Source organism: Rhipicephalus sanguineus, chromosome 3 (genome assembly GCF_013339695.2).
Source record: "Rhipicephalus sanguineus isolate Rsan-2018 chromosome 3, BIME_Rsan_1.4, whole genome shotgun sequence".
Taxonomy (NCBI): Eukaryota; Metazoa; Arthropoda; class Arachnida; order Ixodida; family Ixodidae; genus Rhipicephalus; species Rhipicephalus sanguineus.
In genome coordinates, this window is record NC_051178.1 from 142,061,931 (window position 1) to 142,085,241 (window position 23,311).

Sequence of the window (23,311 nt, forward strand, 5' to 3'; positions counted from 1 at the left end):
TTCTTTACACACATTTCATGAACTGTGTGTGTAAAACATTGGAAATGTATTTTCTTTAGGGATTAGTCATAAATGGTAATTTATACATTGCAGTCCACTCGTTTTAGTGCTCACAGACAGGGAAAGTCCACTATGCACAACTGGTTATCGCGCCCAAACGTATCTTGGATCCACAACCCAGCAGGAAAATGTCTTGCATGCAGGAGTAGCAGGAAGCTCCATAGAAAACTTTATAGGTTCTTGGGAAGAAACCTGCAAAATTGAACAAAACTTTTTGTCCGGCAGTCAGAAATGACACTGGCGCCTTTTCACAGCAGTGTCTATACCATCCAAGGCAGACTAGCAGATAGCGACGTGAGGGCAGCTTTGAGGGAGGGAAGGAGTACATTTTAGCACAAACTATGAAAGAAAGACACGAGAAAGAAGTACGACGAAGCAGATAGGTTGGGCGCTTTGAAGCTTTTGATGATATTGGGGGATAAAGCAACCTTGTCTTAGGTTTGAAAAGTATATCCAAAGTTTTTTGCATATTTTAACCTTGACTTTTTTTGCATTTTCTTTTATTAGGGTATATAATGAATGCTCCAGATCACTGGTTATAGGCCACATTGTTCAAGTGATGGGGCAGATCGATGGGAACTTATCAAGAACATGTCTGAACCAACAGCCTTTCTTGATGAAAAGCTTTAATACTGTAGCTTACGCTCTTACCTTGATTCCCCGCAGAGCTCCTTCCTGAAAAGTTGCTTGCAAAGTTTGGCCTCGTTTTTCTTTAACACCCTCTTCTGTTCTGTTCAGTCTGTCCTAAATGGCTCTAGATTGCATATACAGTAGAATCCCACTGATAAGTAGGGGTGTGCGAATATTCGAAATTTCGAATATTTTTCGAATAGTGTTTGCTATTCGATTCGATTCACACTGGAATTTTGCTATTCGAACTGTTCGAACTTCCCAAAAACAAATGCAGTCACCGTCCAATTGAAAGTGACCCCTTCAGATTTTCAATATGCTTCACCTCATTACACTCTCGTATTGCGGCAAAGCTGCCTTTCAAGCTCCGTTAGGGTCGATTTTAGCCAAGACACGGTCAACATCCAATTGGAAGTGGTCCTTAGATTTTTCAATATGCTTCACCTCATCACACCCCTATATTGCGGCAAAGCTGCCTCTCAAGCTGCGCTACGGTCGCGAATGTACAGTGCAGACCACTTACAACGTAACCGCATATAGTGCAGGACTGGTTATAATGCGGTCTTTTTCGACTCCCGTTTACCCTCCCATAGAACCGCATGTATACGCATACCGGTTATTGTGCAGTCCCCCAAGATGAAATACCGTTTATGATGCGGTTGCGGGAAAATATTTGTGACAAATGCGGTAGCGAGTGCGGTTCTCAAAGGAGGTACGCCGCTGGGGAGGGAGCGACGAGGTCTTTACGAAGGGGGAGGGCACGCACAGTGAACGAACGAGGGGCGGAGGGAGGAAAAAGACTGCGGCAGCGCTGTGCGGGCTCGCCGAGTGGGGAAGGATGGTGGTTGCCTAGGCGACGGAGTAGCCTTTGCACCGGCGGCGGCGAGGTTCCGCGGCCGCTTGCCGGCAGCGCGTTCAGAGTGGAACGTACGATCGTGTCCTCATCAAAAGCGCTTTAAAGTAAGTTTCCTGTCCGGAGAAGCGTCGTCGTTATCACACCTGCTACAGATGTCGCGTTTGCTACCTCGTACGCAAATTGAAAAGTTTTCCGGCTTCATGACGCGAGCTTTCGCCTTTTCTGCCAGTGCGCGGACTTAAACGAGCTTGGCGGGCTTTTGTCGCCGTTGATCTCCCGGCCGCGAACGCAAACTTCGTATCACGCGCCCTGTTCTTGGGTTAGTGCTTGAGTGCGATCTTTACGACGTCCGATCTTCATGTTGTCTTGGACAAACTTCCCGCGACAACATGCTGAACCGCAGGCTAGGCCTAATCAGCGTTGGTTGCTTTTCGGTAGCGGTCGCGAGCGATAAAAGTTGCGGTTTGGTGCGGAATCAACGAAACTTTTTGCGATGGCTGCACTTGAAGGGAAGGGAATCATATCGTTAATGAAAACGAGGGCATGGTTGGCACATGCAACTCTCGAATGGTGGTTCCGGATTCGATTGCAATGTCTTGGACATCGCGTGCGCGCCTGTGAAGTCGAACGATCGGTACCGCTCAGCACGTGAAATTTCGGTTGCGATTCAACATGGTTTCTGTGTAATACGCATACCTCAAGGTGGCCGATATGTAGTCGGCGAATTTCCGCGATGGCACTTTGTTTTGTTTGCTTTTTTTCCCCGTGTTCATTTCGTTGGCAATGCGGGTCTTTGGCGGTTAATTTTTGAACATTTGGAGATTTAAGTGGTTGTAAGCGCCCCAAATCGCATATGTCGATTATCGGACACTCGAGGCTACACGCTCAACACGTTTTGAGCAAGTGCAACCTTTGAAGAAGGTTGTTTTGGTTAAAGTGTGGTACCGCTTATAGTGCGGGATATTCGCGACTCCGGCGACTTACGTTATAAGCGGTCTATACTGTATTAACTCAAGAAACCGCTGGTTCCAACATGGAGATGAAAGATGTGGCAAAGGTGGGAGTTCAATTAATGCTGTTTTGGACCTGAAATTTGTGCAGGAAGTCCGAAAAATCGGAAGCCGAAGCTTTTTAGCATCCAAAATTTCAGATGTTCTTATATATCGACGTCTACGAGGCAGATTTGGAACTCCAGACTTGAAGGGAGCACACCCTTGTCCGCCACATCAGTTGGGCTTCCACAGAAGTTGAGAGAGGAGGGGAGGCTGAGGAAATAGCATCTTTGCCTATCACGTGTACAGTGTTGTTGGCAACACTTTGGTTGCACCAAATCATGTACAGGGTCGACCACATCTAAGCTGAACACCTCATTAGTATTCAAACCGGTAAAACCAGAACGTTTCTTATACTTCAGGGGTGCAATGCCCGTTATAGAACGTCTAATCATGGTGTCGGCAAACGCAGTAATGATTTTCCGAATTATGTATTAAACAACAGCTTCAATGAGGTCTTGAATACTAATGAAGTATTCAGCTTAAATGTGGACGACTCTGTACATAAATAGAAATCGGCCTCTACATTGCCTCATTCTTGATAAGACAACTATGAAATACCACCGCGCCAGTGCTTCATCAACCTAGCGAAAAGAACACTTTCATGTTGCCATCTCATAAGAATATGCTTAGGAATCCTCTCTAACCTTTTTTTCTGCAATTTCGCTTCGAAATATTAGAAAAATGTTCTAGAAGTATTCGAGAAATATTCGAAAAATATTTGATTCGATTCGCACTCACACTTCAATATTCGAATTCGCTTCACACCCAAAATTTTGCTATTCGCACAGCTCTACTGATAAGTTTTTCACGGAACCGTAAAAATAAAACGTAAGAGCTGGGAAACGTAGGAGCCGAGAAATGGGAAAAAAAAAATGAGGAATTAAAGTAGTGATGAGAAGCACACAATTTTATTTCAAACCTTTCACTTGAAGAAATCGTGCAGTGTCACGTGGTGCATTTTCTCAAGCCCGATCAGTACAAGGCGTCTCTCAAGCACCGGTGTCGTCACTGCGCGCAAATCTTTGCAACAAATCTAGCACTGTTATGGCCGATGAAGCCGTTGGCTTCCCAAACAGGATGACTCCGGGCAACAAGAGCTAACCTCGAAGTCCATACTTTTGTTTAATGCATCAAAACCAATTTATGCACCCAAACGCGTCGTAGACTCCATATTTAAATGAAAAATACAGATATCCGAGGTCGTGTTTTTGGTGGCGGGACTTATAAATGTATCATAGATGTCTCCCTCACCGCTTCTGGCAGCTAATTCGATCGTCAAGCCACCAAGCGGACCAAGCGAAGCCACATGCATAGTCAACATGGCCGCCTGTGCCGCCTTGGAGGGCCGGTTTGTAACGTACAATGCGGGAATGGTCCCGCAGTTGCGACATAACAGCGGGGTTCCCAATGCATGGGATCCTATGGGAGCTATGCCGGGGCCAACCGAAAATGACGTAACAGCCAGGAAAACGCAGCACACGGGAACGTAACCGTGGGGTTCTACTGTAATGTCTCAATTGTGAAGCTATACAAATAGCCAGAGCATGCAGGATATGCTCAAGAGTCCTTGCATTCATTGCAACAAGGTAGCTGCTTGGGCTGGTTGGTACTGCATTCTTTAAAGGAACCCTTTTTTGTGCGCAAAACGTGCGCTCTGTCCTATCTCCAGTTTTTTCCTCAAACGTTTTGCGCACAAAAAAGGGTTCCTTTAAAGCTTGCATTCATTACTAACTTTGTTGTAGTGACGACAAAGAACCAAACACTGTCAAAAGTGCAAGTTGAAATCCTAGCTCTTCATTAGGTGTATTATCCCCAGAAAGGCAAGCAACACTTGACCAACAATGCTCTATAACCCTGTTACTAGGGTGAAGGGTCATCCGAAATGACTTTGTCCATTTCCCCTTGCTGCAATATAAGCTGTCTGCCTAATAGAGTGCACAGCTTTACTATGCAAGGAAGATGGTGACGTTGCAGCCTGTAGTACCACTGCCCATACACGTGTGCGATAATTCTAATAAGTTGGTAGATTAATCTTTGATGTTAGCACCAAGCAACATGTTAGCATTTGACGCTACAGCCTTCATGATAGTTGCCCTCCATTCCTATAGTGTCGTTGGTCGCTTCCACTTTGCACTTGGCTTCTCCATATTGCTGTGAAACCAGCAGAACGGCGAAGTGGTTGGACAAATTGTCTTGCACGTCTTGACGAGAGTTGTAAGCCAGCGATGCCACTAATCAGGCAAACAGACTGCTCTACTGCATACAATGAACCTTGCCGTGTCTGCTTGGCTTGGCCAGCTTGTGGCCTCTGTGGTCGCTCTGGCACTGATGCAAACTCGGAGGACACACTTAGCTGCATCAGTGTTTACAGGGCACCAGAGTGAGAGAAATAGATGGAATAGTTTTCTCACTGCTGCACAAAAGCATTTGCTCACCATTGCACTTATCTCTCTATTGATGGGCGTTGCGCTGTGCAGCTAGGCATGGCCATAGGCTGAACACAGTATCTGTGGAACGTTGCTTGTAAGCACTTCCTGTTCGTTGGTGAAACTATCCCAAGTATTCCAGAACCACCGAAACTATCCCAACTATTCCAGAGCCACCCCTCCCACCTCCTTCATCTGTGTAGGTCCCAATTTGACAAAAGCATGGCCTTTGAGATTAGTTGTTGTTACTTGGAGAGAGCATTGGCTTATTGGGTCCAGAAAAAGGAAAAAAAAAGACCACGCACAAAGTGCGTGGTCTGCAGTCTGTCTGATGCAGCAGAAAATGATCTGTCAGCAGATAATATAAGTGCGCATGCTAGCTTTGTACTTGCTCGCTGCTCTGTGATCAAGGGTGGCGCCAAGATTTGTTAAACGGGGGGAACCCACAACAAGTGGGTTCCCCCCAGAGATCTTCTGCGTTGTTTTTTAATATGCTTGCTCTTGGGGGGGGGGGGGGGGGGGGGGGCGCGAACTTCAGGGGGGCAGTTGCCTCCTCGCGCACTCCGCTAGCGCCGCCCCTGTCTGTGATGGACAATTATGTTGTTGGCTACTAACTGAATAGTGATGAAATAAATGGAGAAGTCCAATTAATCAAATGAAGACATTGTGCAGTTGTTGCAGTGTGCTGTGTAGTCATTCTAAAGAGGTCCGTGCAACCTTTCCCTGAATGTGGCGAGCGCTTATCATTTGAATGACACAGGAATAACTGTTTTCTAACTTCATTATCTGCTGGTTTTCATTAATGTTGTGTCAAACAAAGAAACGAGCCCTCAAATTATCTCTTCCTTCATCCATAGCGAGGGTCTCGGTCCAGCAGACTTGATGCCTTCAGGTAGTATGCGAGGGCTTATTGGTTAGCTGTTTGCTCGTTAAAAGATCACGTGCTACGTGACGCCATCTGGCAAAGGAAGTGCGTTCTACATTTACCGTCATGGCTGCAGGCGGTGCTGACTAGCACTCTCAGGGTTTTCACGCACATAAATACACCACAATGTTGACGAGGGGACAACCGCCGCCGCAGCTTACTTGGTAAGGGCATCGGGCGCGTAATCCGAAGGTTGCAGTATCGGTCCCTGCCAGTGCCAAGTTGTCTTTTCGTCCACTTTAATTTCTTCACGTCTGTATCACAATACACTTAAAACAGTACAATTAACGTTGCCTATACTTTCCTTGGCTTCATTATCTGCTGGTTTTCATTAACGTTGTGTCAAACAAAGAAATGAGTCCTGGAAATTCTCTTCCTTCATTGCTTCATTATAGGGTGTTACATAGCTTTCACCGTTTTCAGACATGTTATTCAAGTTCCATGACCTGTAGGTAGTTTTCATGGACATACGTGTTATTGAACAGACACCATAGGAAAATTCATATAGCTTTGGAAGAAATTAGCCTTTTGGAACTCTCTCTGCTGTTATTAGTGGGGAAGATTTAACATAGCCTAAGAAATGATTTCCTCTGTTCTTGGAGTCTTGAATTTCATGCCCAAACACCGGTGCAGATGATCTGTGTTATATCGTGCTCTTTGTGTCGTCTGAATGTGAAAAATCTACATACACGGAATGGTTTAGAAAAAAACTGCTAAATATGTAAAGGCAGTGGCAAGCTGCTTCAGCATACAGTCATGTAGAGTTCTCCGTTTCATTGTCTTTGACTGTAATAGCTTATATACCAGGCAAGTCTTTAAACTTGGTGAATTTTTTTTCAAGTACCCTGTAGGAAAAATCCTCCATTTGGCTTGTGCATATGAAATAGCAGTTCAGGTATGCTTAATTTTTATCCTATTCTGGTGCCATTGGTTTTTAGCGATGAAGACAATAGAAACATTTTACAGCTACATTTTCAGTGCGAGGATAACAGGTGCCCAAAAGACATCACTGTGACCACTGCTGAGCACATAGCCATAATCAGTTTTTTGATTTAGTGGACTGTATTGTGTACCTACACATCAGCCATCACATTACTAAGCATACGGAAGTACAAGCCAATGTGCTGTATACACCCCCACCCCCCACCCCCTTTTTTTTCTTTTTTCTTGGATTCCTGATGAAACAACAAAATTATTTTGGCATTTCTTTTTTATGCAATTCTCAGATGGAAGAGGAGATTGAGAAATTGAGCGGTGGATTGAAGAACCGGGAACACACATTGCTTCTGGCCAGGCTTATGGTCCGAGGAGAGGACATCGACACGCGGCGGCGACTCCTGAACATCATCAAGGTGGGCTCTTCACTTTCGCATTTCCTCTGTCCTTCAGTCATTTTCACTCGGAAATAGATCTCACTCAGTTTTCTTGAACTGTTCCCGTAAGAGTGTCCTAACGGCCGCATGATTAAGCTCATGCGATGTGTTTTTGTGAAACATTGCCACACAATGACTTCCCTATTTATTAATTCGAAGTTTGAACCCCATAATCTGACATTATAGTATTTTGAGTTCAGTTCGACTAAGATTCATCAAGCTAGCCCATACAATCCAAATCTTGGTGTTATTACATGGAAACAGCGCACCGCAAACAGCGTGTGCATGGAAATCGTGACATGCCGTGACTCTGATATGTAAGCTGTCATTTTTTTAAAGGGTGAGATGTCGCTACCATTTCTATTTCGGAAATGGGATTTATATGTCTTTCTTGTGCCGACAGAACACAACTGAAACGGCCTGCCTTCGCTTGTTTCTGGATTACCATGGCCTTTCGCTGCTGTGGAGCTGGATGGCTGACATTCCTGATAACGAGCTTGCTCTCAAAGCTGAGGTAAAGCACCGACATTGTTTGTAGTAGACTTTGTCAAATGCATGCCTAAAATGTGCTCCATTGTATGCTTGCATTGACATACATATGTTAGCTGTTGTAGATGTCTTGTGTGGCTCATGCATGCACTCTCCGGCTCATGCATGCACTCTCCGTAAGTGCAGACAGTGTGAATAGGAACATCCTATTTTTTCAGAAAAAAAAAGGGGAAAAGGGGGGGGGGGGAGTGGTCGTATCTGCAACTTCTGCTTTCCACTCCCTCCCCCATAGGTTTTTCTTTTTTATGCTTTAAATGAGATGCTTCATATCGCTTCTTTCCCTATTAAAGCTTGAACTGTGTCTTAGGACGTCTTATGCCAGCCTGCTTGAGGGGTCTTCTACTGTGCATACTTCGTCTGGATGTCAAAGCATAATGGATATCTTTTCCATAAATGCATAACACACTTGTTCATTTCACAACTTCGTGCGTGAACGAATGCCACTTTGAAGATTTGCATGATCATAATAGAGGCATTTATTTTTTTAGACTTCTTCGTTGCCATACAACCTTCATAAAAATGAAAAACCTTGGCTTTTCTTTGTGTCAAATGATTTTTGCATCATTGTCCTACTTTTGGCAGATTCTGACGGTGCTCCGTCAACTGCCCATCCCCAACAAAACGATGGTGAAGGACAGCAAGGTGATGTCAGTGGTGCACCGCTGGGCATCTCAGCTGGCTGAGCAAGGTATTACAAAGGACTCTGACATTCCGCCACCCCCTGACAAGCGAGCCAAGGTGACCAGCGAGGAAGCTGACAGCGATGCCTCGGAAAGCTCAGGGTGAGTTCTGACTGGACATTGCAGCCTGTTTGCCTGTAGTTGACACCTGTGTTTGGCTGGTGTGTCTCCCTTGGAGTGTTGGTCATTGACACTTTCATTTCTACTTCTATTCTACATATCTGTAGTGGTCAAACACCAGCATCAGCACCTGGTCAACGCTCTCAGACTGGGTCTGTGGTCTGTTCTCCGGACTCTACAAACCTGGTTGAGAACGGCGACTCGACGTCGAGTGATGGGCCCAAGGACGAGCATGGCACCAAAATGGCCAAGGATCTTTCTGAGCTCGCATCCACGCTATTGGACTCATGGAGCTCATTAAAGGTACGCATTTGTTGTCATATCTTGCTCTGCTTTCGTTACTCTTTAACTGTAACGTGCATTCTAACTGTGTCACTTTACATTCTTGAGCAGGAAGTCTTCCGGATCCCTCGCCTGGAGCAACAGAAACGTCGCGAGGATGAGCGCGAGGCAGACAGGCGAGAACGAGAACGCAATCGTCAGCAGAAGAATCGGGAATCTTCTTTCAGTGGCCGAGACTCCAACTCACGGCGCCGCAGTCCCCCATCATCAAGTAGCCATGACCGCAGGGACAGAGGTGGGTGTCTCGGACTTTAAACTTCGACAGCGTTGTTTTCCTGTAGCAGTAGTAAATGCGCAAGCCTGACTTTGGCTATCTTTAGCAGCTTAACCTGCCAGGTGTCTGTGTGCTTTGCTAACAAAGTAGCAGTGTGAAGTAAAATGCATAACCTTAGAGTGTTCACAAATTGATTATTTCGGCAGCATTTCAAGTTGCAACCGTGTATGCAGTGCATCTTGTAGGCCACACAGTGTTTCTCCAGTGTCATCTCATGAGTAGCACTTAATGCAAACTGCCAAGGTCTTGTAAATATGCAGAATTACACTGGTTGACAAATTCTCTCATCATCAGAACTAGATAAAACTGGTCCTAGAAACTTGCAGCACAGTAAAAGGTGCCCCAAAATGCTGAATGCCCTGAATTTTTCAAGTCACTGTTGTGCAAGCCTTTTTGTTGGGGCTGTTTTCACTTATTTTCTGCAGACTATGAAAGGTCATCCGAACGGAGGCGGTATTCTGCTTCACCTGAGCGAAGGGACGACAGGAAACCCTACCATCGATCATCAGACCATCGCCGCTCTGGCAGTGGCAGTGGGAACGACACCAAACCTAGAAAGTGAGTATAGTACCTGACATGACATCTAGTCTGCCGCATGCCTTATCAAAGCATGAGAAAAGCCATGATGAAGACTGGAGAGTTTAAACATTTTTTTTTAGATCACCCAATGAAAAGGCCTTTATGACCACATCACTGAACACTGGAGCTTCACATCCTAATGTTATTGGCCAGGACAAAGCCATAAGGTTGTACTTAATGCACCTGGAGAGGACTTAAGGGGATTAGCCAATTTTAAAGGAGATAAGGAGATAAGGCTATAATGGTACATTCATCTGGTTTCTACCATGCTTCATCTCGGTTTGCATCAATGCGGAGGCCTCTCAGCTTTCGAGCGGCAGCAGTCGGAGAAGCCACATGAATCGCTGACAGGGTGCTTTGAATGTAGTTGGTGAATGAGCTCAGAATGCTCAATTTCGACCAGCTGACTGTAAACCTACGCTGCGAAGAACGACATGTCTTAATTTTATTATTTGAAGCATAATTAACGGAAATAAGTTTCTTCCCAAGGAGTGGTACATGTGGTCATCAAGATCCCTAGGCCTCTTCAAATTTCGTACTTTGCGCATGGATTTCTTCACGTGGAAATACTTTAGGCCTCTTAGTGTTGCTTTATAGCATCTGCAATTCACTGGCGGAGGTCGCATTGTGGCATCTGTATCGTGTTGTGGAAGTTGTCATATCGTGGATAGTTTTTATTAAAATAATGCATTGGTTTGCCACCGTTCGGAAACACAAGAAAACATGGTGTGGCTTATATGCAAAAAGTGTTTACTGTACTGCCAAGTAATCTGTCTAGGAACTGTAGCAGTTGAAGAGGAGTGTAAAGTCGTCTATCACAGTATTACTCAAGAGGGCTTGCTCCCCAATGCAGGACGCTACTTCCAACACCACCTCGACTGACCAAGGAAGAGCGGCGACAGCTTTTTGCACTAGAGGTACAGCAGAGAGACCAAGAGGAGGCCTTGAGGCGACAATTCATGGTTCCCCCAGCCGCTGCAGTGCCGCCGGGCATGGTAGTGCCTGCTCCCACTCCTCAAGGTTTTATGGGGGCACCACCTGGAATGATGCCAATGCAAGGTGAGCTGCAAATTGACCAAAAGAACTTGTGGTTTTGCCAGTTTTCACCTGCAATGGCCAAATGGCGGCTGCTTTGCACTAATGAGCTTTGAGGTCGTGGGTTACAATCTCGGCCGTGACACCTGCGTTTCAGTGAAGGCAAAGGGCAAAAATGGCTGTCCTAAGTGCACGTTAACAAATCTCGGGTGGTCAAAATCTGTGGGTAGTCTCCACTGTGCTCATGATCAAATTGTGCTTTTGGCACATAAAAACCCCAGAATACTATAAATGATTGGGCCAGCTACAAAGAGTTTGCTAGGGAAATGTTAGCACAGCTTCAGCGAGGAGGATTAAAAAAATGTGCATGGGCATTCTAAGCCAGTAACTGCTGCTGGTAATGGAGTGACTTCAATTTTGCAATGGACAGAAGTACAGGGCTTCTCGTGCAATTCAGTGTGTTCATTCGTTTGCCCTGTCAAAGGTGGGAAATGGCTACATGTAAAAACATGGACCTGTGCAAGTGGGCAAATTGCAATCTCAAGACACTTCTCCTTGTTCATGCACTCTGGCTTGGTTTATTAATGTCACCAGGAATGGAGCAATAGCCCATTTCTGGTGGCGCATGGCAAGGCACACACGAGGCACACGGTGACTGTCTGATAAAAGTATTTGAAAAAATTTTGTCAAGGGTTTATTGTGGTATATCATTGGCATTCGTTTTGGTGATAGCCTTGTCATCTGATTGCAATCTTGCTAAAGTTGTTAAAATGTGCTCTGTTTTTAACAGCTGTGGCAGCAGCCGCTTTACGTGCTGTGGAGCTCAAGCACTAGCACTATCATGCTTAGTGCCAAGGGCACCAGAGTTAGTTGGTTTCTTTCATAGTATCATTGCGTTCTGTCACTCGGTGACAAGGTTATCACCATTCTCTTCTCCACCAAAGATTGTGGAGATCCTTATCACAGGCACCAAGGCCACAGCGCTAGTGATTAGGTGGTGTGTGCTTTGCTTTACGAGAGCCTCTGAAGTTGGCCTCTCATGAACTTGGCAGATGAATGATTATGAGCTAATCTCGAGGCTTAATCGTATGGCTTCATTAGTAGAGATGCGAGGCTGTAAAGTTTTTGTGTTCGTGGTATGTATTTTGTCAATCTTATTTCTGAATCTGTGTTTATTATCTATAACCTGCATTGTGCAGCACCATACCTTCTGCCAAATGAACCATTTCTTAATGTGCAAAGTGGCTCTAGAGCACTGCAGTAGACGCATTTGTTGGTGCACTGTCCGAACGAGTCCTCTTATATGTACTGTCTTTTCAGCTCAGTTTATTTACCTTAAAAGCTTCCTGGAGATGGTACACTCAAACCTTGATATAACGAACATGGATATAACGAATTGTTGGTTGTAACGAAGTAAATGAAGAATAGTCTTGTAATAGATACAGTGTTACAAATAAACATTTATAACGAATTTTCGGGTATAACAAAGTTATTTTCGATGCAGGATGTGACTTTGTTATAATGAGGTTTGAGCGTATTACGTAAGCAGTGGGTTTAAATTAGAGCTGTGCGAATAGTAAAATTTTGGGTGCGAAGCGAATTCGAATAATAAAGATTGAGTGCGAATCGAATCGAATAATTTCGAATAATTTTCGAATATTTCTCAAACATTTTTCGAATAATTCGAAGTGAAATTACAGAAAAAGTTGCAGAGAATCCCTAAGTATGTTCTTGTGAGATAGCAACATGAAAGTGTTTCTTTTCGCTAGGTTGATGAAGCGCTGGTGGGGTCATATTTCATAGTTGTCTTTCTTATCAAGAATGAGGCAATGTAGAGGCCGAATTATATTTATGTACATGATTTGGTGCAACCAAAGTGTTGCCAACAACACTTTACACGTGATAGGCAGAGATGCCATTTCCTCAGCCTCTCCTTCTCTTTCAACTTCTGTGGAAGGCCAACTGATGTGGCAGACAAGGGTGTGCTCCCTTCAAGTCCGGAGTTCCAAATCTGCCTCGTAGACGTCGATATATAAGAACATCTGAAATATTGGATGCTAAAAAGCTTCGGCGTCCGATTTTTCGGACTTCCTGCCCGAATTTCAGGTCCAAAACAGCATTAATTGAGCCCCCAACTCTGCTACATCTTTCATCTCCATATTGGAACCAGCGTTTTCTTGAGTTAATACATTTGCGACCGTAGCGGAGCTTGAAAGGTAGCTTTGCCGCAATACGGGGGTGTGATGAGGTGAAGCATATTGAAAATCTAGGGACCACTTCCAAACGGACCTTGACTGTCTCTTGGCTAAGTTCAAGCGTAACGGACCTTGAAAGGCAGCTTTGCCGCAATACGGGGGTGTGAGGAGGTGAAGCATATTGAAAATCTAGGGACCACTTCCAACCGGACTTTGTCTCTTGGCTAAGTTCGACCGTAACGGAGCTTGAAAGGCAGCTTTGCCGCAATACGAGAGTGTAATGAGATGACGCATATTGAAAATCTGAAGGGGTCACTTTCAACCGGACGTTGACTGCATTTGTCTTTGGGAAGTTCGAATAGTTCGAATAGAAAAATTTCAGTCCGAATCGAATCGAATAGCAAACACTATTCGAAAAATATTCGAAATTTCGTATATTCGCACACCCCTAGTTTAAATATATTGTACATGATTTCTACATGATTAGTTAATTCCACGATAATTAATTACATTTTCAATATTATGCTGTGAAACTGTGATGTTATGCTGTGTTTGTAATGTGGCTGCCCTCTTCTTTCTGGTTCTTAGGTGGCATTCCCAATCCCCAAGTGGCTGCTCCAATGGTTCCTGGGCAGCCGCAACAACAGCCCGTCTATGTCTATGACCCAGCCACAGGTGCCGCCATGTACGGGGCACCTCCATCTCAGCCCGCAGTGACTTACTATGACCCTCAGACGGGGGCACCCATTCCAGCACCACAACCACCCGCTCCTCAAGACTACATTCTGCAGCATAGTGAGTTTTAACTTCTCTTGGTGCCACAAACATTGAGGTTCAGGGGACAAAAGCTCAAATGAAAATGATGTTCGAAACTGCTTACCACTTGGTGTAAATCTGGTTGCTGTCTATAGGTCAAGAGCCATCGGGCCACATCACGCAATCATGCTACCCTTCATGTGCTTTGGTTGCAGTGTTTCGTCTTTCAATAAGTCATCTCGGACAGTGAGAAAAAAAGACATTCGTTATTTACCCAAATGTTTTCAGCTTTGGTGTGTGCATGTAATGCATTAATTTTGCGAACATTACGTTTTACGTAAAATGAGCCCTTAGCACCTCTGGGAGGTGTAGTAGTGCAAGTATAGTGCAGGAGCTGCCAGGTTTTTTACGTGAGCAGCTTGGAGAGAGGGTAAGAGTTTGGGGAGTTGCTCTTGTACCGGGCACTACGCATTCTTACGGTTCAGATATATTCGAACTCTGAAAGCGTGGGGACCCGGGTTTTAGCGCAGCCCCGCCAAAAAAATTTATTTTGTTTTATTCATTCATTTCTTTATGGCGGTGGTCGTCTTTCCTGACGGATTTATGGGTAGTTTTCTGTTGAGTCGGCATAGAAATGCTTATGCATTTAAAAACTTGATTTATGGGAACATGCAGCTCTCATTGCGGATTGATTGGTTGGTTGATTAGTGTCGTCAAGCATTTGTTTCTCCTTCCAATTTCCAGACGCAATACTGAGCGGGGCTCAGCCCATGGTGGCTCCTGGCATGCACTCGCCGGCAGAGGGAGGCCCCCACGTAATAATGCAGGCACCGGGACCAGTGGTACCAGGACAGCAGCCGATGATTCCTGGGCAGCCAATAATGCCGGGACAGCAACCAATGATGCCGGGACAGCCACCACTGGTACCGGGGCAGCAGCCAATGCTACACGGTCAACCACCCATGGTGCCTGGACAGCAGTTGATGGGACCTGGTCAACAGGCACCATTGCTGATGACGGTGCCTCCTGAAGAGGCTGTTCCCCAGCACCAGTCTGTGCCTCCCAACATCGTGAGTGGGCAGCAGGCCCTCTTTTTCCCTCTGGTTCCTTCTTTTTGTCGTCCTGTAGGGAGCTCGCTGTTGAATAATCAGCAGCAGCAGCAGCAGTGGCTGTCTGTTTTATTCACGTTTGAGGGCAGCGCAAGTGTGGAAACAAGAGCGAGATGACACATGGCCCTGTTTTATGTCCACTGCAAGATGCAGGCCTCTACCGGTAATCTCAATAACTTGCGCTAAGGTCCCTAGATAAATAAGTTTTTAAGGTAGCGACACTCATTGCTCTTTGCGCCGTCCTCCTCGCTGTCGCGCCTACCCCTCCTTTTCTCCATCACTTGCGTCTGTGATTGGTGAATTCGTTGCACGTGATGCTGTTAGTGGATGGTGGTGATATATATTATAAAGCAAAAGGTTCAAAACGAGTGCGCATGTGCATATGGTTCCAGTCGGATTCTTGCCGCGACGAAAGACGAAATCGTATCCAAGACAAGCTGTAGAAGAGGAGCGTTCCAGATGACGCCAAGTCGGCCGAACATGCTTCGCCGTGGATTTTGAATATGTCAAGTACTGTGCTGTCGGCTGCAGTAACAAAACAGAAGGCGGTTTCTCCCTCTACAACATACCTCGTGGTATCCAGAATAGGGCACGCCGTGAAGTGTGGCTACAAAACATTTGACGCGAGGACTTCCGTGCAACGCTGTAGACGCGGCTTTGCGAGGCGAGTTGATTTGTCGGCTTTTGTTGAAACGCTACAGAACACGCGTCTAGTACGTGAAATGCGTTACAAATATTTGTGCGTATGCACATACAGCTGAAGTGGCTGCACTTCCAGGAGCATTTCACGCCAGACCAGTTCGAGTCACTTGCTCTTGAACGCGGCGCAAAGAGGCTCAAACGCGACGCTGTGCCAACGCTTTTTAAGTCTGTTTCTGTTACTTGCCGCTGATGGTAAAGCGACGACATCGTCGCAATATTCATCACTTCGGGACACCAAACTGGTAGAACCCCCACTTGTCGTCAAGTTGCGTGCACCCGCATTGCGGTGCCGCGGTCTCTTCCGTAGTCACCCAGATAATAAGATATGCACCACGATTACCTGGCATCATGATTGCGAAAATGGACGTATTTTTCCAGAAAAAACTGTCATCGCAATGCTGCTAGTCAAGCGTTCGTTCCAGTCTGGCCGCGGCTTTTCCCTGTGTGCGCACAAGCGGCTATGATCACTCATCACAACGTCACAACAAGGTGCTGCCCTGTGATCAGTCAGGATCACAGGATCCAGCAAGGAGCACGTTAACTGTGCCACATCAGATTCACGAGCAAAACACATTCGGAGAACTGGACGAACCGGGACGAACTACGAAGTATGATGCGAGACGCCACGGATAATGGTGTGAAATATAGAACTATCACAACGTTGCCAGTTGGGTAACACACATCACGCTTCTTCTTATGTTGTACCGCTTATATTCAACTAAGTAACCTTTTTATCCTACGTCTCATTTACTTTTCATTTGCTATAAATATTTCTATCCGCCGTAATAACTGAACACAAACATTCCCTTTTTTATGCACGCCTTGACCCTTCTTGGGGGCGCTCCAGGCAAATAAGCGAGGAGGAAAAGGAAGGGTGTCGCTACCTTGAAAACTTGTTTTATCTAGGGACCTTAACTTGCACCAGCAGACGCTACATAGTGCGCCCGAAGATAGTGCTGCCGCCATAGCCATTAGGGGTGCTGGCCATGGTCAGATCTTGTGCACACACATAAATACCCCAGAACCTAGATGTTGGAACAATAGCATTCACCATAGCTCTAAGGTAGAGCTTTGCACACGTGGGTTTGGCTTTCACCAGGGACTAGTAGCTTTTTTTTTTCTCATCCACTTCTATTTCTCTTTACCTTATAATTCCTACATTTCAGCTAAAGGTTTCCCCTACCATTTGATTGGCTGCACTGTCTGTTGGCTTCATGTGATTGTGACTAACAATAGTCAGGCTCTCTGCGGTTTCCTCTCTTCTCGTTCATTGTAAAGTTTGCTGTTTCATCGCATCATCTAATCCTCTGCCATCCTCTACTGCAATTCTCGTTCCTTGTAAGCTATACTGTTGCTATTGTAGTTACCCGCCTTCCGCTCTAGTTATTGCATTACCTGCTAAACATTTTTTTTTTCCATGTGTCAGCTTTACATAGTCAGCTACTTCCATTTGCTCTAAATACATAGACTTGCACAGTATAATATGCCGTAGATCCAGTGTCATGTGCAAAAATATGTTGCTTTTTCAGCCATAAATTCATTGCTTTGTTGTTTCATTTTTTCTGCATCATTAAGAAAAGATGGCTCGTATCTGGAGTTTAGGTTTGCCCGCCATGGTAGCTCAAGGGTGCTGGTTTTATTCCTGTCCATGGCGGCCACATTTCAATGGGGGCAAAAATAAAAACACTTTTTATGCTTGCATTTATGTGGTTGTGTGAATCAATCCTAAGTCCCACATTACGTGAGCCTCGTGATCGTATAGTGGTTTCGGCAAATAAAGCCCCGGAAATAAATTTTAAAAATTAATTTTAGCCTTGGTCAACGCCCACTGTTTTAGACAAGGAACTTTTAGCAAGGATTAATGCTTCTTCGGTTTTTGCCATTGCAGACATTTACACTTATTTACAAGCAGCTCATTCTAATGGTCGATTCTTGTTTCGATAAAATCTCCACAAATGGGAAGCGGCTACGCTGATTACTGTCATAGGACTGGGTGCTTCGATAGGTAATTGCTTTTTCAATTGAAGCTTCTTGCGAGTTAGATTTCAATGAATATGGCTGCGTTGTACACGAAAGGCGCTGCGCCGGTGAGCGTACAGAAATGCGACCCTCGAAGGTGTGCCGGTCAGGTGCGCATTTATATGCGTCGTTTTCCAATAATTGATGCTCTCTCAATTGTGGGCTTGTTGGCAGTCACCTGTTTTGGATAGGGCAATCTGTCTTTTATCGAGGTCGCTTGTCATTCCACACTGCCGTATTTCATTGTTGCCCGGATACAAAAGCACGACAGTCGTTGCCTGTAGCAACTGAAGTGTTGCGCTGCTTAAGCACGTGGATGAAGGTACAATTCCCGGCAGGGAGGAAGGAAAAAAGTTAGGAGGGCAGCATTGTGCAATGCTATATAAAGAAAGAAAAGGAGTAGGTCGGTCATACACACTGCAAGCGTCGCTTTCCCCCCATTTTCCTGGTAGGGGAAGGGCTTCTGAATTTTTTCTTCGCTCTTTGGTTGAGCAGGACTACCAGGCCCTGGCTGCAGCAATCAGCAGCGTGACCAACAAGCCTCCCAGTCCGGCGCCGATTCAGTCAGAGGCCGCCTACCTGACAGACCCGATGCAGATTCCACTGCCTCCACCGCTGTCCCCGGACAGCGGGGAGGCCACACCGCAAAATTTTGACCCGGTCTCGTCTCCCACCTTGGACAGCACGGACAGCAGAGTCTCTGAACTGCCGGTGCCACAGGAGGCCAGAGGGGAGCCCATAGGCACCACTCTGGAACTTGCGGTGCCAACTGTTGACTACGACACAGACACTCCCGGCAGCACGCCCGTGCTGCCGTCTCCCAGTCAGCAGCAGAGCACTGCCGCAGCTATGGCCTACCCTCCCCCCGTTCAGGTACTACACTACAAACCCACTAGCGTTGATGCTTGGCCTTGGCTTCCCACTCCTTGGTGGTGAGGGCTGTGGTAGTAGACGAAATGAAATACATTTCCTGTAATTAAAATATCGTTGCTACATCGTGGGGAATCTATCTTGTTTCCTGTCTGTTGCGTTTTTGCTTCTCTTGTATACAACGCCAACGTGCCATGTGTGTAAACTTAGTTACTATACTACATGTTCTTCTTGGTGGTCAAGGACAATTTATCCACGTTAATATTGCTACGGTTTTTAATTTTTGCAAGTGTGTTTACAATTTACGTTGAATATGCATTTGTTTTCTGCTATGTTAATTTTCTAATCAGTATGAAAACTGTAATTTTGATGTACAGTTTTATTACGCGAGATTTTTGTTCATTTTAATATTTGTATCGCTGCCCTTGTTTGCTTTGACTGGTCATCGGCAGATGTCGTACTGTGCTACTGTATTCTTAAATCTGCAAGGTCTTTTGGGCCGTGTCAAGCTGCTTTCGTAGCTTTTAGTCTGAAATGACAATCTAGTACTTGTTTCTAGTGAATAAAAGATTTGATTGATTGGTTGGTGGATTGATCAATTGTATGTGGATGTGAACCCTCATTAGCGACACGAAAAAGCAGTTTTCCCCCAACTAATGTTTACTCTCAAATCACACACCACACTTTATGTAAGTTATGAAAAAGGGGAGAGAGTTTTAGTGGGTAGAATTTGTGTGATGCATGCTTCTGCATCTTTTTGTTCTTACTCTAAAACTTAACAAAATTGCTAACCTTTTGCATAGTATAAAATTAATATAATCTGCTGTAGCTTGTAATTATTGGGGTGTTACTCAGAATGCCTCCATTTGTGCATAGAATATATTATTATGCCCAGCACTGTTTGCGTTCATGACCACTGTAACACTTGGTTGAGGCAGCTTATTGTAAGAACTTAACGCATAATTTAGTGTGAAAAGGGGCCACTGCACCAAAGACGGGAATCCGTCGTGGGCATTCCCCTTCTCTTTTTGTCTTCGTGTTCTGTGTGGTCATCTGTTTGTTGTGCTAAATGATGTCTTTAAGTAAACACCAACTCGCCCATCATCAGCATGTCCTTCTGTTGAAAGAATAGACACAGGTTGTGGAAATTACGTTCATATTCTCTCATATAATGCTGCATATAGACATAGACCTGCATATTGGCATTCTATCAATAGATATGAAAATAATAAAGAACAGGTAGAGATACAAGTAATTCTGTGGGAACCTGGATATATGGCAAGTTTTAACAGCCTCAGCTGTAACTGTTGTGGAAAATATAGTGAAATTTCTTAATCTGAATTGTCTGATAATTCGAACTGATCGGTTTGTCTTGACAGAGTCATGCGTACTTCGATAGAGAAAAACCTAGCACAAGTAAAGTGGTCTGACGGTTTGCGTATCCAGCTGTGGCTGATTGCTGGCAAACCATAGTGAATGCCATTCAGAGCTGCTAACTTGGGGATGGTGGCCTTTGGAGAACTGCATTTTGGCTTGTTGCACCCAAAATTCTTTTTTATTTTAAGCATGGTCCTGGGAAAGTTCTTTTGCTATAACTAATTTTAATCCGTTGCAACCATCAAGCAATTTCAAATAGTACCAAATGCACTGTCAATGTCTCCATTAAAGAGGGCAGCATTTAAATGAGGCAACTGCGGGATTCTTGTGAATATCCTTAAATCGTACGGCTGTTGGAATGCAGTCTGCATCTGCAGTTGTGGGTGTAATTGTTTCGTAAATGTGGAGGCTACACTTCTGTGTTTCTTCAGAACCAGACTCATCAATGCATGTTGTGTCATGCACAATATTGAGCACAGTAAACAAAGGGGTGTTCTTCAGTTGGAACACCCTTATACAGTAGACTCGCAATAAACGAAAACCTCTTAAATGAAAACTGCCTCTAACATGATTGGTTTTGTGCTTGAATTCTGCACGCCTTTTCATCTCTCAGTAAACGAAACTCCTGTTAAATGAAACATATTTTCCTGGTCCCTTCAGCTTTCGTTTAACAGGAGTCTACTGTATATAAATAATTTTGCAGTCTCCTTGGAGAAGTAACTCGGGTTCACTTTGAACTGAGCACCCGCCACTGTGGTCTAGTGTTATGGTGCTTGACTGCTAACCCGAAGGTCGCAGCGTCGAATCCCGGCCACTGTGGCTGCATTTTGATGGAGGTGAAATGCTAGAGGTCCGTGTACTTAGATATAGGTGCATGTTAAAGAACACCTGATGGTCAAAATTTCTGGAGCCCTCCATTGCGATGCCCCTCAATCATATTGTGGTTTTGGGACGTAAAACCAGTTATTAACCAGTTATGTAAACAGTTATTACTTGAACTAAGCAGTTTGTGCTGGACTTGTATAATGCACTTCATTAAATTGCTGTTGTTGTTTTAGTGCTATTAATCATGTCTGAGTGCACTTTTAAAGATTAAACTTTGTTATAACAAAGCTGCTGCTTTGTGGAAAAGCTGCTGCTGTGTTGGTTTACTTCAGAGTACATGATGAAAGTACTTGACTGCCCATTGCGTTGTACTCTAACAATGTTATGGCGGTATACGACACAAGGCCTAAAAATGTGCCTTAGTTCTTTATTAACTCTCATTATATCGTAGTTGTGTGCATCAAGCCCAGAAAGAAACTGTCTGTCTGTGCTGTACTGCAGTGGTTTCCCAGCAAAACTGAGAGTAGCATTTTAGCGCCTCTTCGTTGTCTGGTCTTGTAGCGTGTGTACAATGTGCTCGCGTACAGGAGTGGTCTGTGGATTTGAACCATAATGTATACCTCATTGTTGCAGGCACCAGTTGCTGCACCTTACGCTGTGGTGACGCCAGGGGCCGCAACCCCTGAAGGTGCACCGGCCATGGCTCCAGGCACCGTGTACCCAGCCAATCCGCAACCAGTGGCCCCTGGATACGGCCCCGGCTACGGCTCTGTAGGGTGCTGGTGTGGCTGCAGGTCCGACGCAGGGCATGCATCCACAAGTTTACTTCCTGCCCCCGGTCGCACAGGCCTTGCCCTCTGAACAGCCTCTGGTATGTTACAGTACACGCAATTCTGGTTAGGTGGAACAGTATTAGTTTTTTCGGGTTCAGCTTTGGCTGCCATGGGGCAGATTTACATGTGTGCAAAATGTGGTACAAAAATTAATCCGAAGTCCCTCACTACAGTATGCCGCATTGTCAGGTTGTGGTTTTGGTACAAAACTCTGGAACTTAATTTTCAATGTATCCAAACATCAATGTCAAGTCGCCAACCCGAAGGTCGAGGGATCAAGCCGCCAACCCGAAAATCGCGGGATCGAATTCTGACTCCAGCGGCCACATATTGAAGGAGGCGAAGTGCTAGAGGCCCATCTATTTAAATTTAACTGCACGTTAAAAAACCCCAGGCAGTCGAAATTTCTGGAGCCCTTCATTGCAGCATTCCTCATATACTAATATCGTGATTTTGGAAAATAAACCCCTATTATTATTGTTATTATTATTATTATTATTATTATTATTATTATTATTATTATTATTAGTTTATAATCATATCAGCAAATGCATTAAGCGCTTAAAACCATCCTTATCATGTGGCCCAGATGGCATCCCCTCCGCCATACTAAAAGCATATGGTACTATATTTGTCCCAGTACTGACTACGATATTTAATAACTGCCTGGACACTTCCACATTTCCTAGCATGTGGAAAACTGCTCGTGTTTTCCCAGTATTTAAGTCGGGCTCTAAGACAGATGTTTCTAATTATCGCCCGATTTCTCTACTATGTGCCACATCAAAGATCTTCGAACTGGCTCTTCACAAAATATTGTCTTTTAGTGTGAAAAACTCATTGATTCCAAATCAACATGGTTTTCTTGCTGGCCGCTCAACTACCACAAATCTTGCTAGTTTCATGACGCAGATCTCCACACCTATTTCTCAGAGAGGACAGGTTGACGTAATCTACTGTGACCTGAGCAAGGCTTTTGACGTAGTCAGCCACACACTGATTATGTTTAAACTTGCGAACTTTGACGTTGACTTGTCGATTGTGAATCTCTTGCACAGCTATCTGCTCAATAGATCTTGTTATGTTGCCGTAAATGGCCAAACCTCTTCTTTGTATAAAGGGTCGGTATTAGGCCCACTCCTATTTTTAATTTACGTTAATGATGTTTCTTTTGCCATTCGTAATTCTTCTTTCCTCTTGTATGCTGATGACATCAAGATATTTAAGGAAATTCATTCAGTTAACGACTGTCGCTTGCTGCAGTCAGATTTGTGTTCTTTTTCCGAATGGTGCAACGGCAATAACCTTTCTCTAAATACCTCAAAGACAAAATTCATGTCTATCACTCGCAAAACATCTGGCGTGTAATTTCAATACTTTGTCAATTCTGTGCCGTTATGCGAGGTTTATGAAATCAGTGATCTTGGTGTTATTGTTGACAGCGCGTTAAACTTTTCTTCTCATGTTAAGCGTGCTGCTATGCGGGGCCTTCATTCTCTCGGATGTGTTTGTAGAATATCTCGAGAATTCAGGTCTCCCATGGCCCTACACAAATTGTACACGGCAATATGTGTTCCGCAACTTGAGTATGCGTCCGTGATATGGAATGGCATTGCTCAATCCAGCGGTAACACCATTGAACGAGTCCAGAAAAAATTCCTCAGCATATATAACCATCGCTTTGCTAAAAATGACTCTGGATCTCGTTCAAGTACTGCTGA

At 44.8% G+C, this 23,311-nt stretch overlaps 1 protein-coding gene across 1 annotated transcript in view; it reads left to right on the plus strand.

Annotated features, from left to right (window-relative positions):
- Window positions 1-23,311, plus strand: part of LOC119385912 (histone-lysine N-methyltransferase SETD2-like) — an 81,539-nt gene that overhangs the window by 50,221 nt on the left and 8,007 nt on the right. The window contains 12 exon segments of the mRNA XM_049414156.1: window positions 7,179-7,304; window positions 7,729-7,839; window positions 8,457-8,656; window positions 8,782-8,977; window positions 9,068-9,251; window positions 9,716-9,848; window positions 10,723-10,928; window positions 13,688-13,894; window positions 14,600-14,925; window positions 18,178-18,558; window positions 21,391-21,528; window positions 21,563-21,628. Coding sequence (XP_049270113.1) covers window positions 7,179-7,304; window positions 7,729-7,839; window positions 8,457-8,656; window positions 8,782-8,977; window positions 9,068-9,251; window positions 9,716-9,848; window positions 10,723-10,928; window positions 13,688-13,894; window positions 14,600-14,925; window positions 18,178-18,558; window positions 21,391-21,528; window positions 21,563-21,628 — 2,274 coding nt within the window.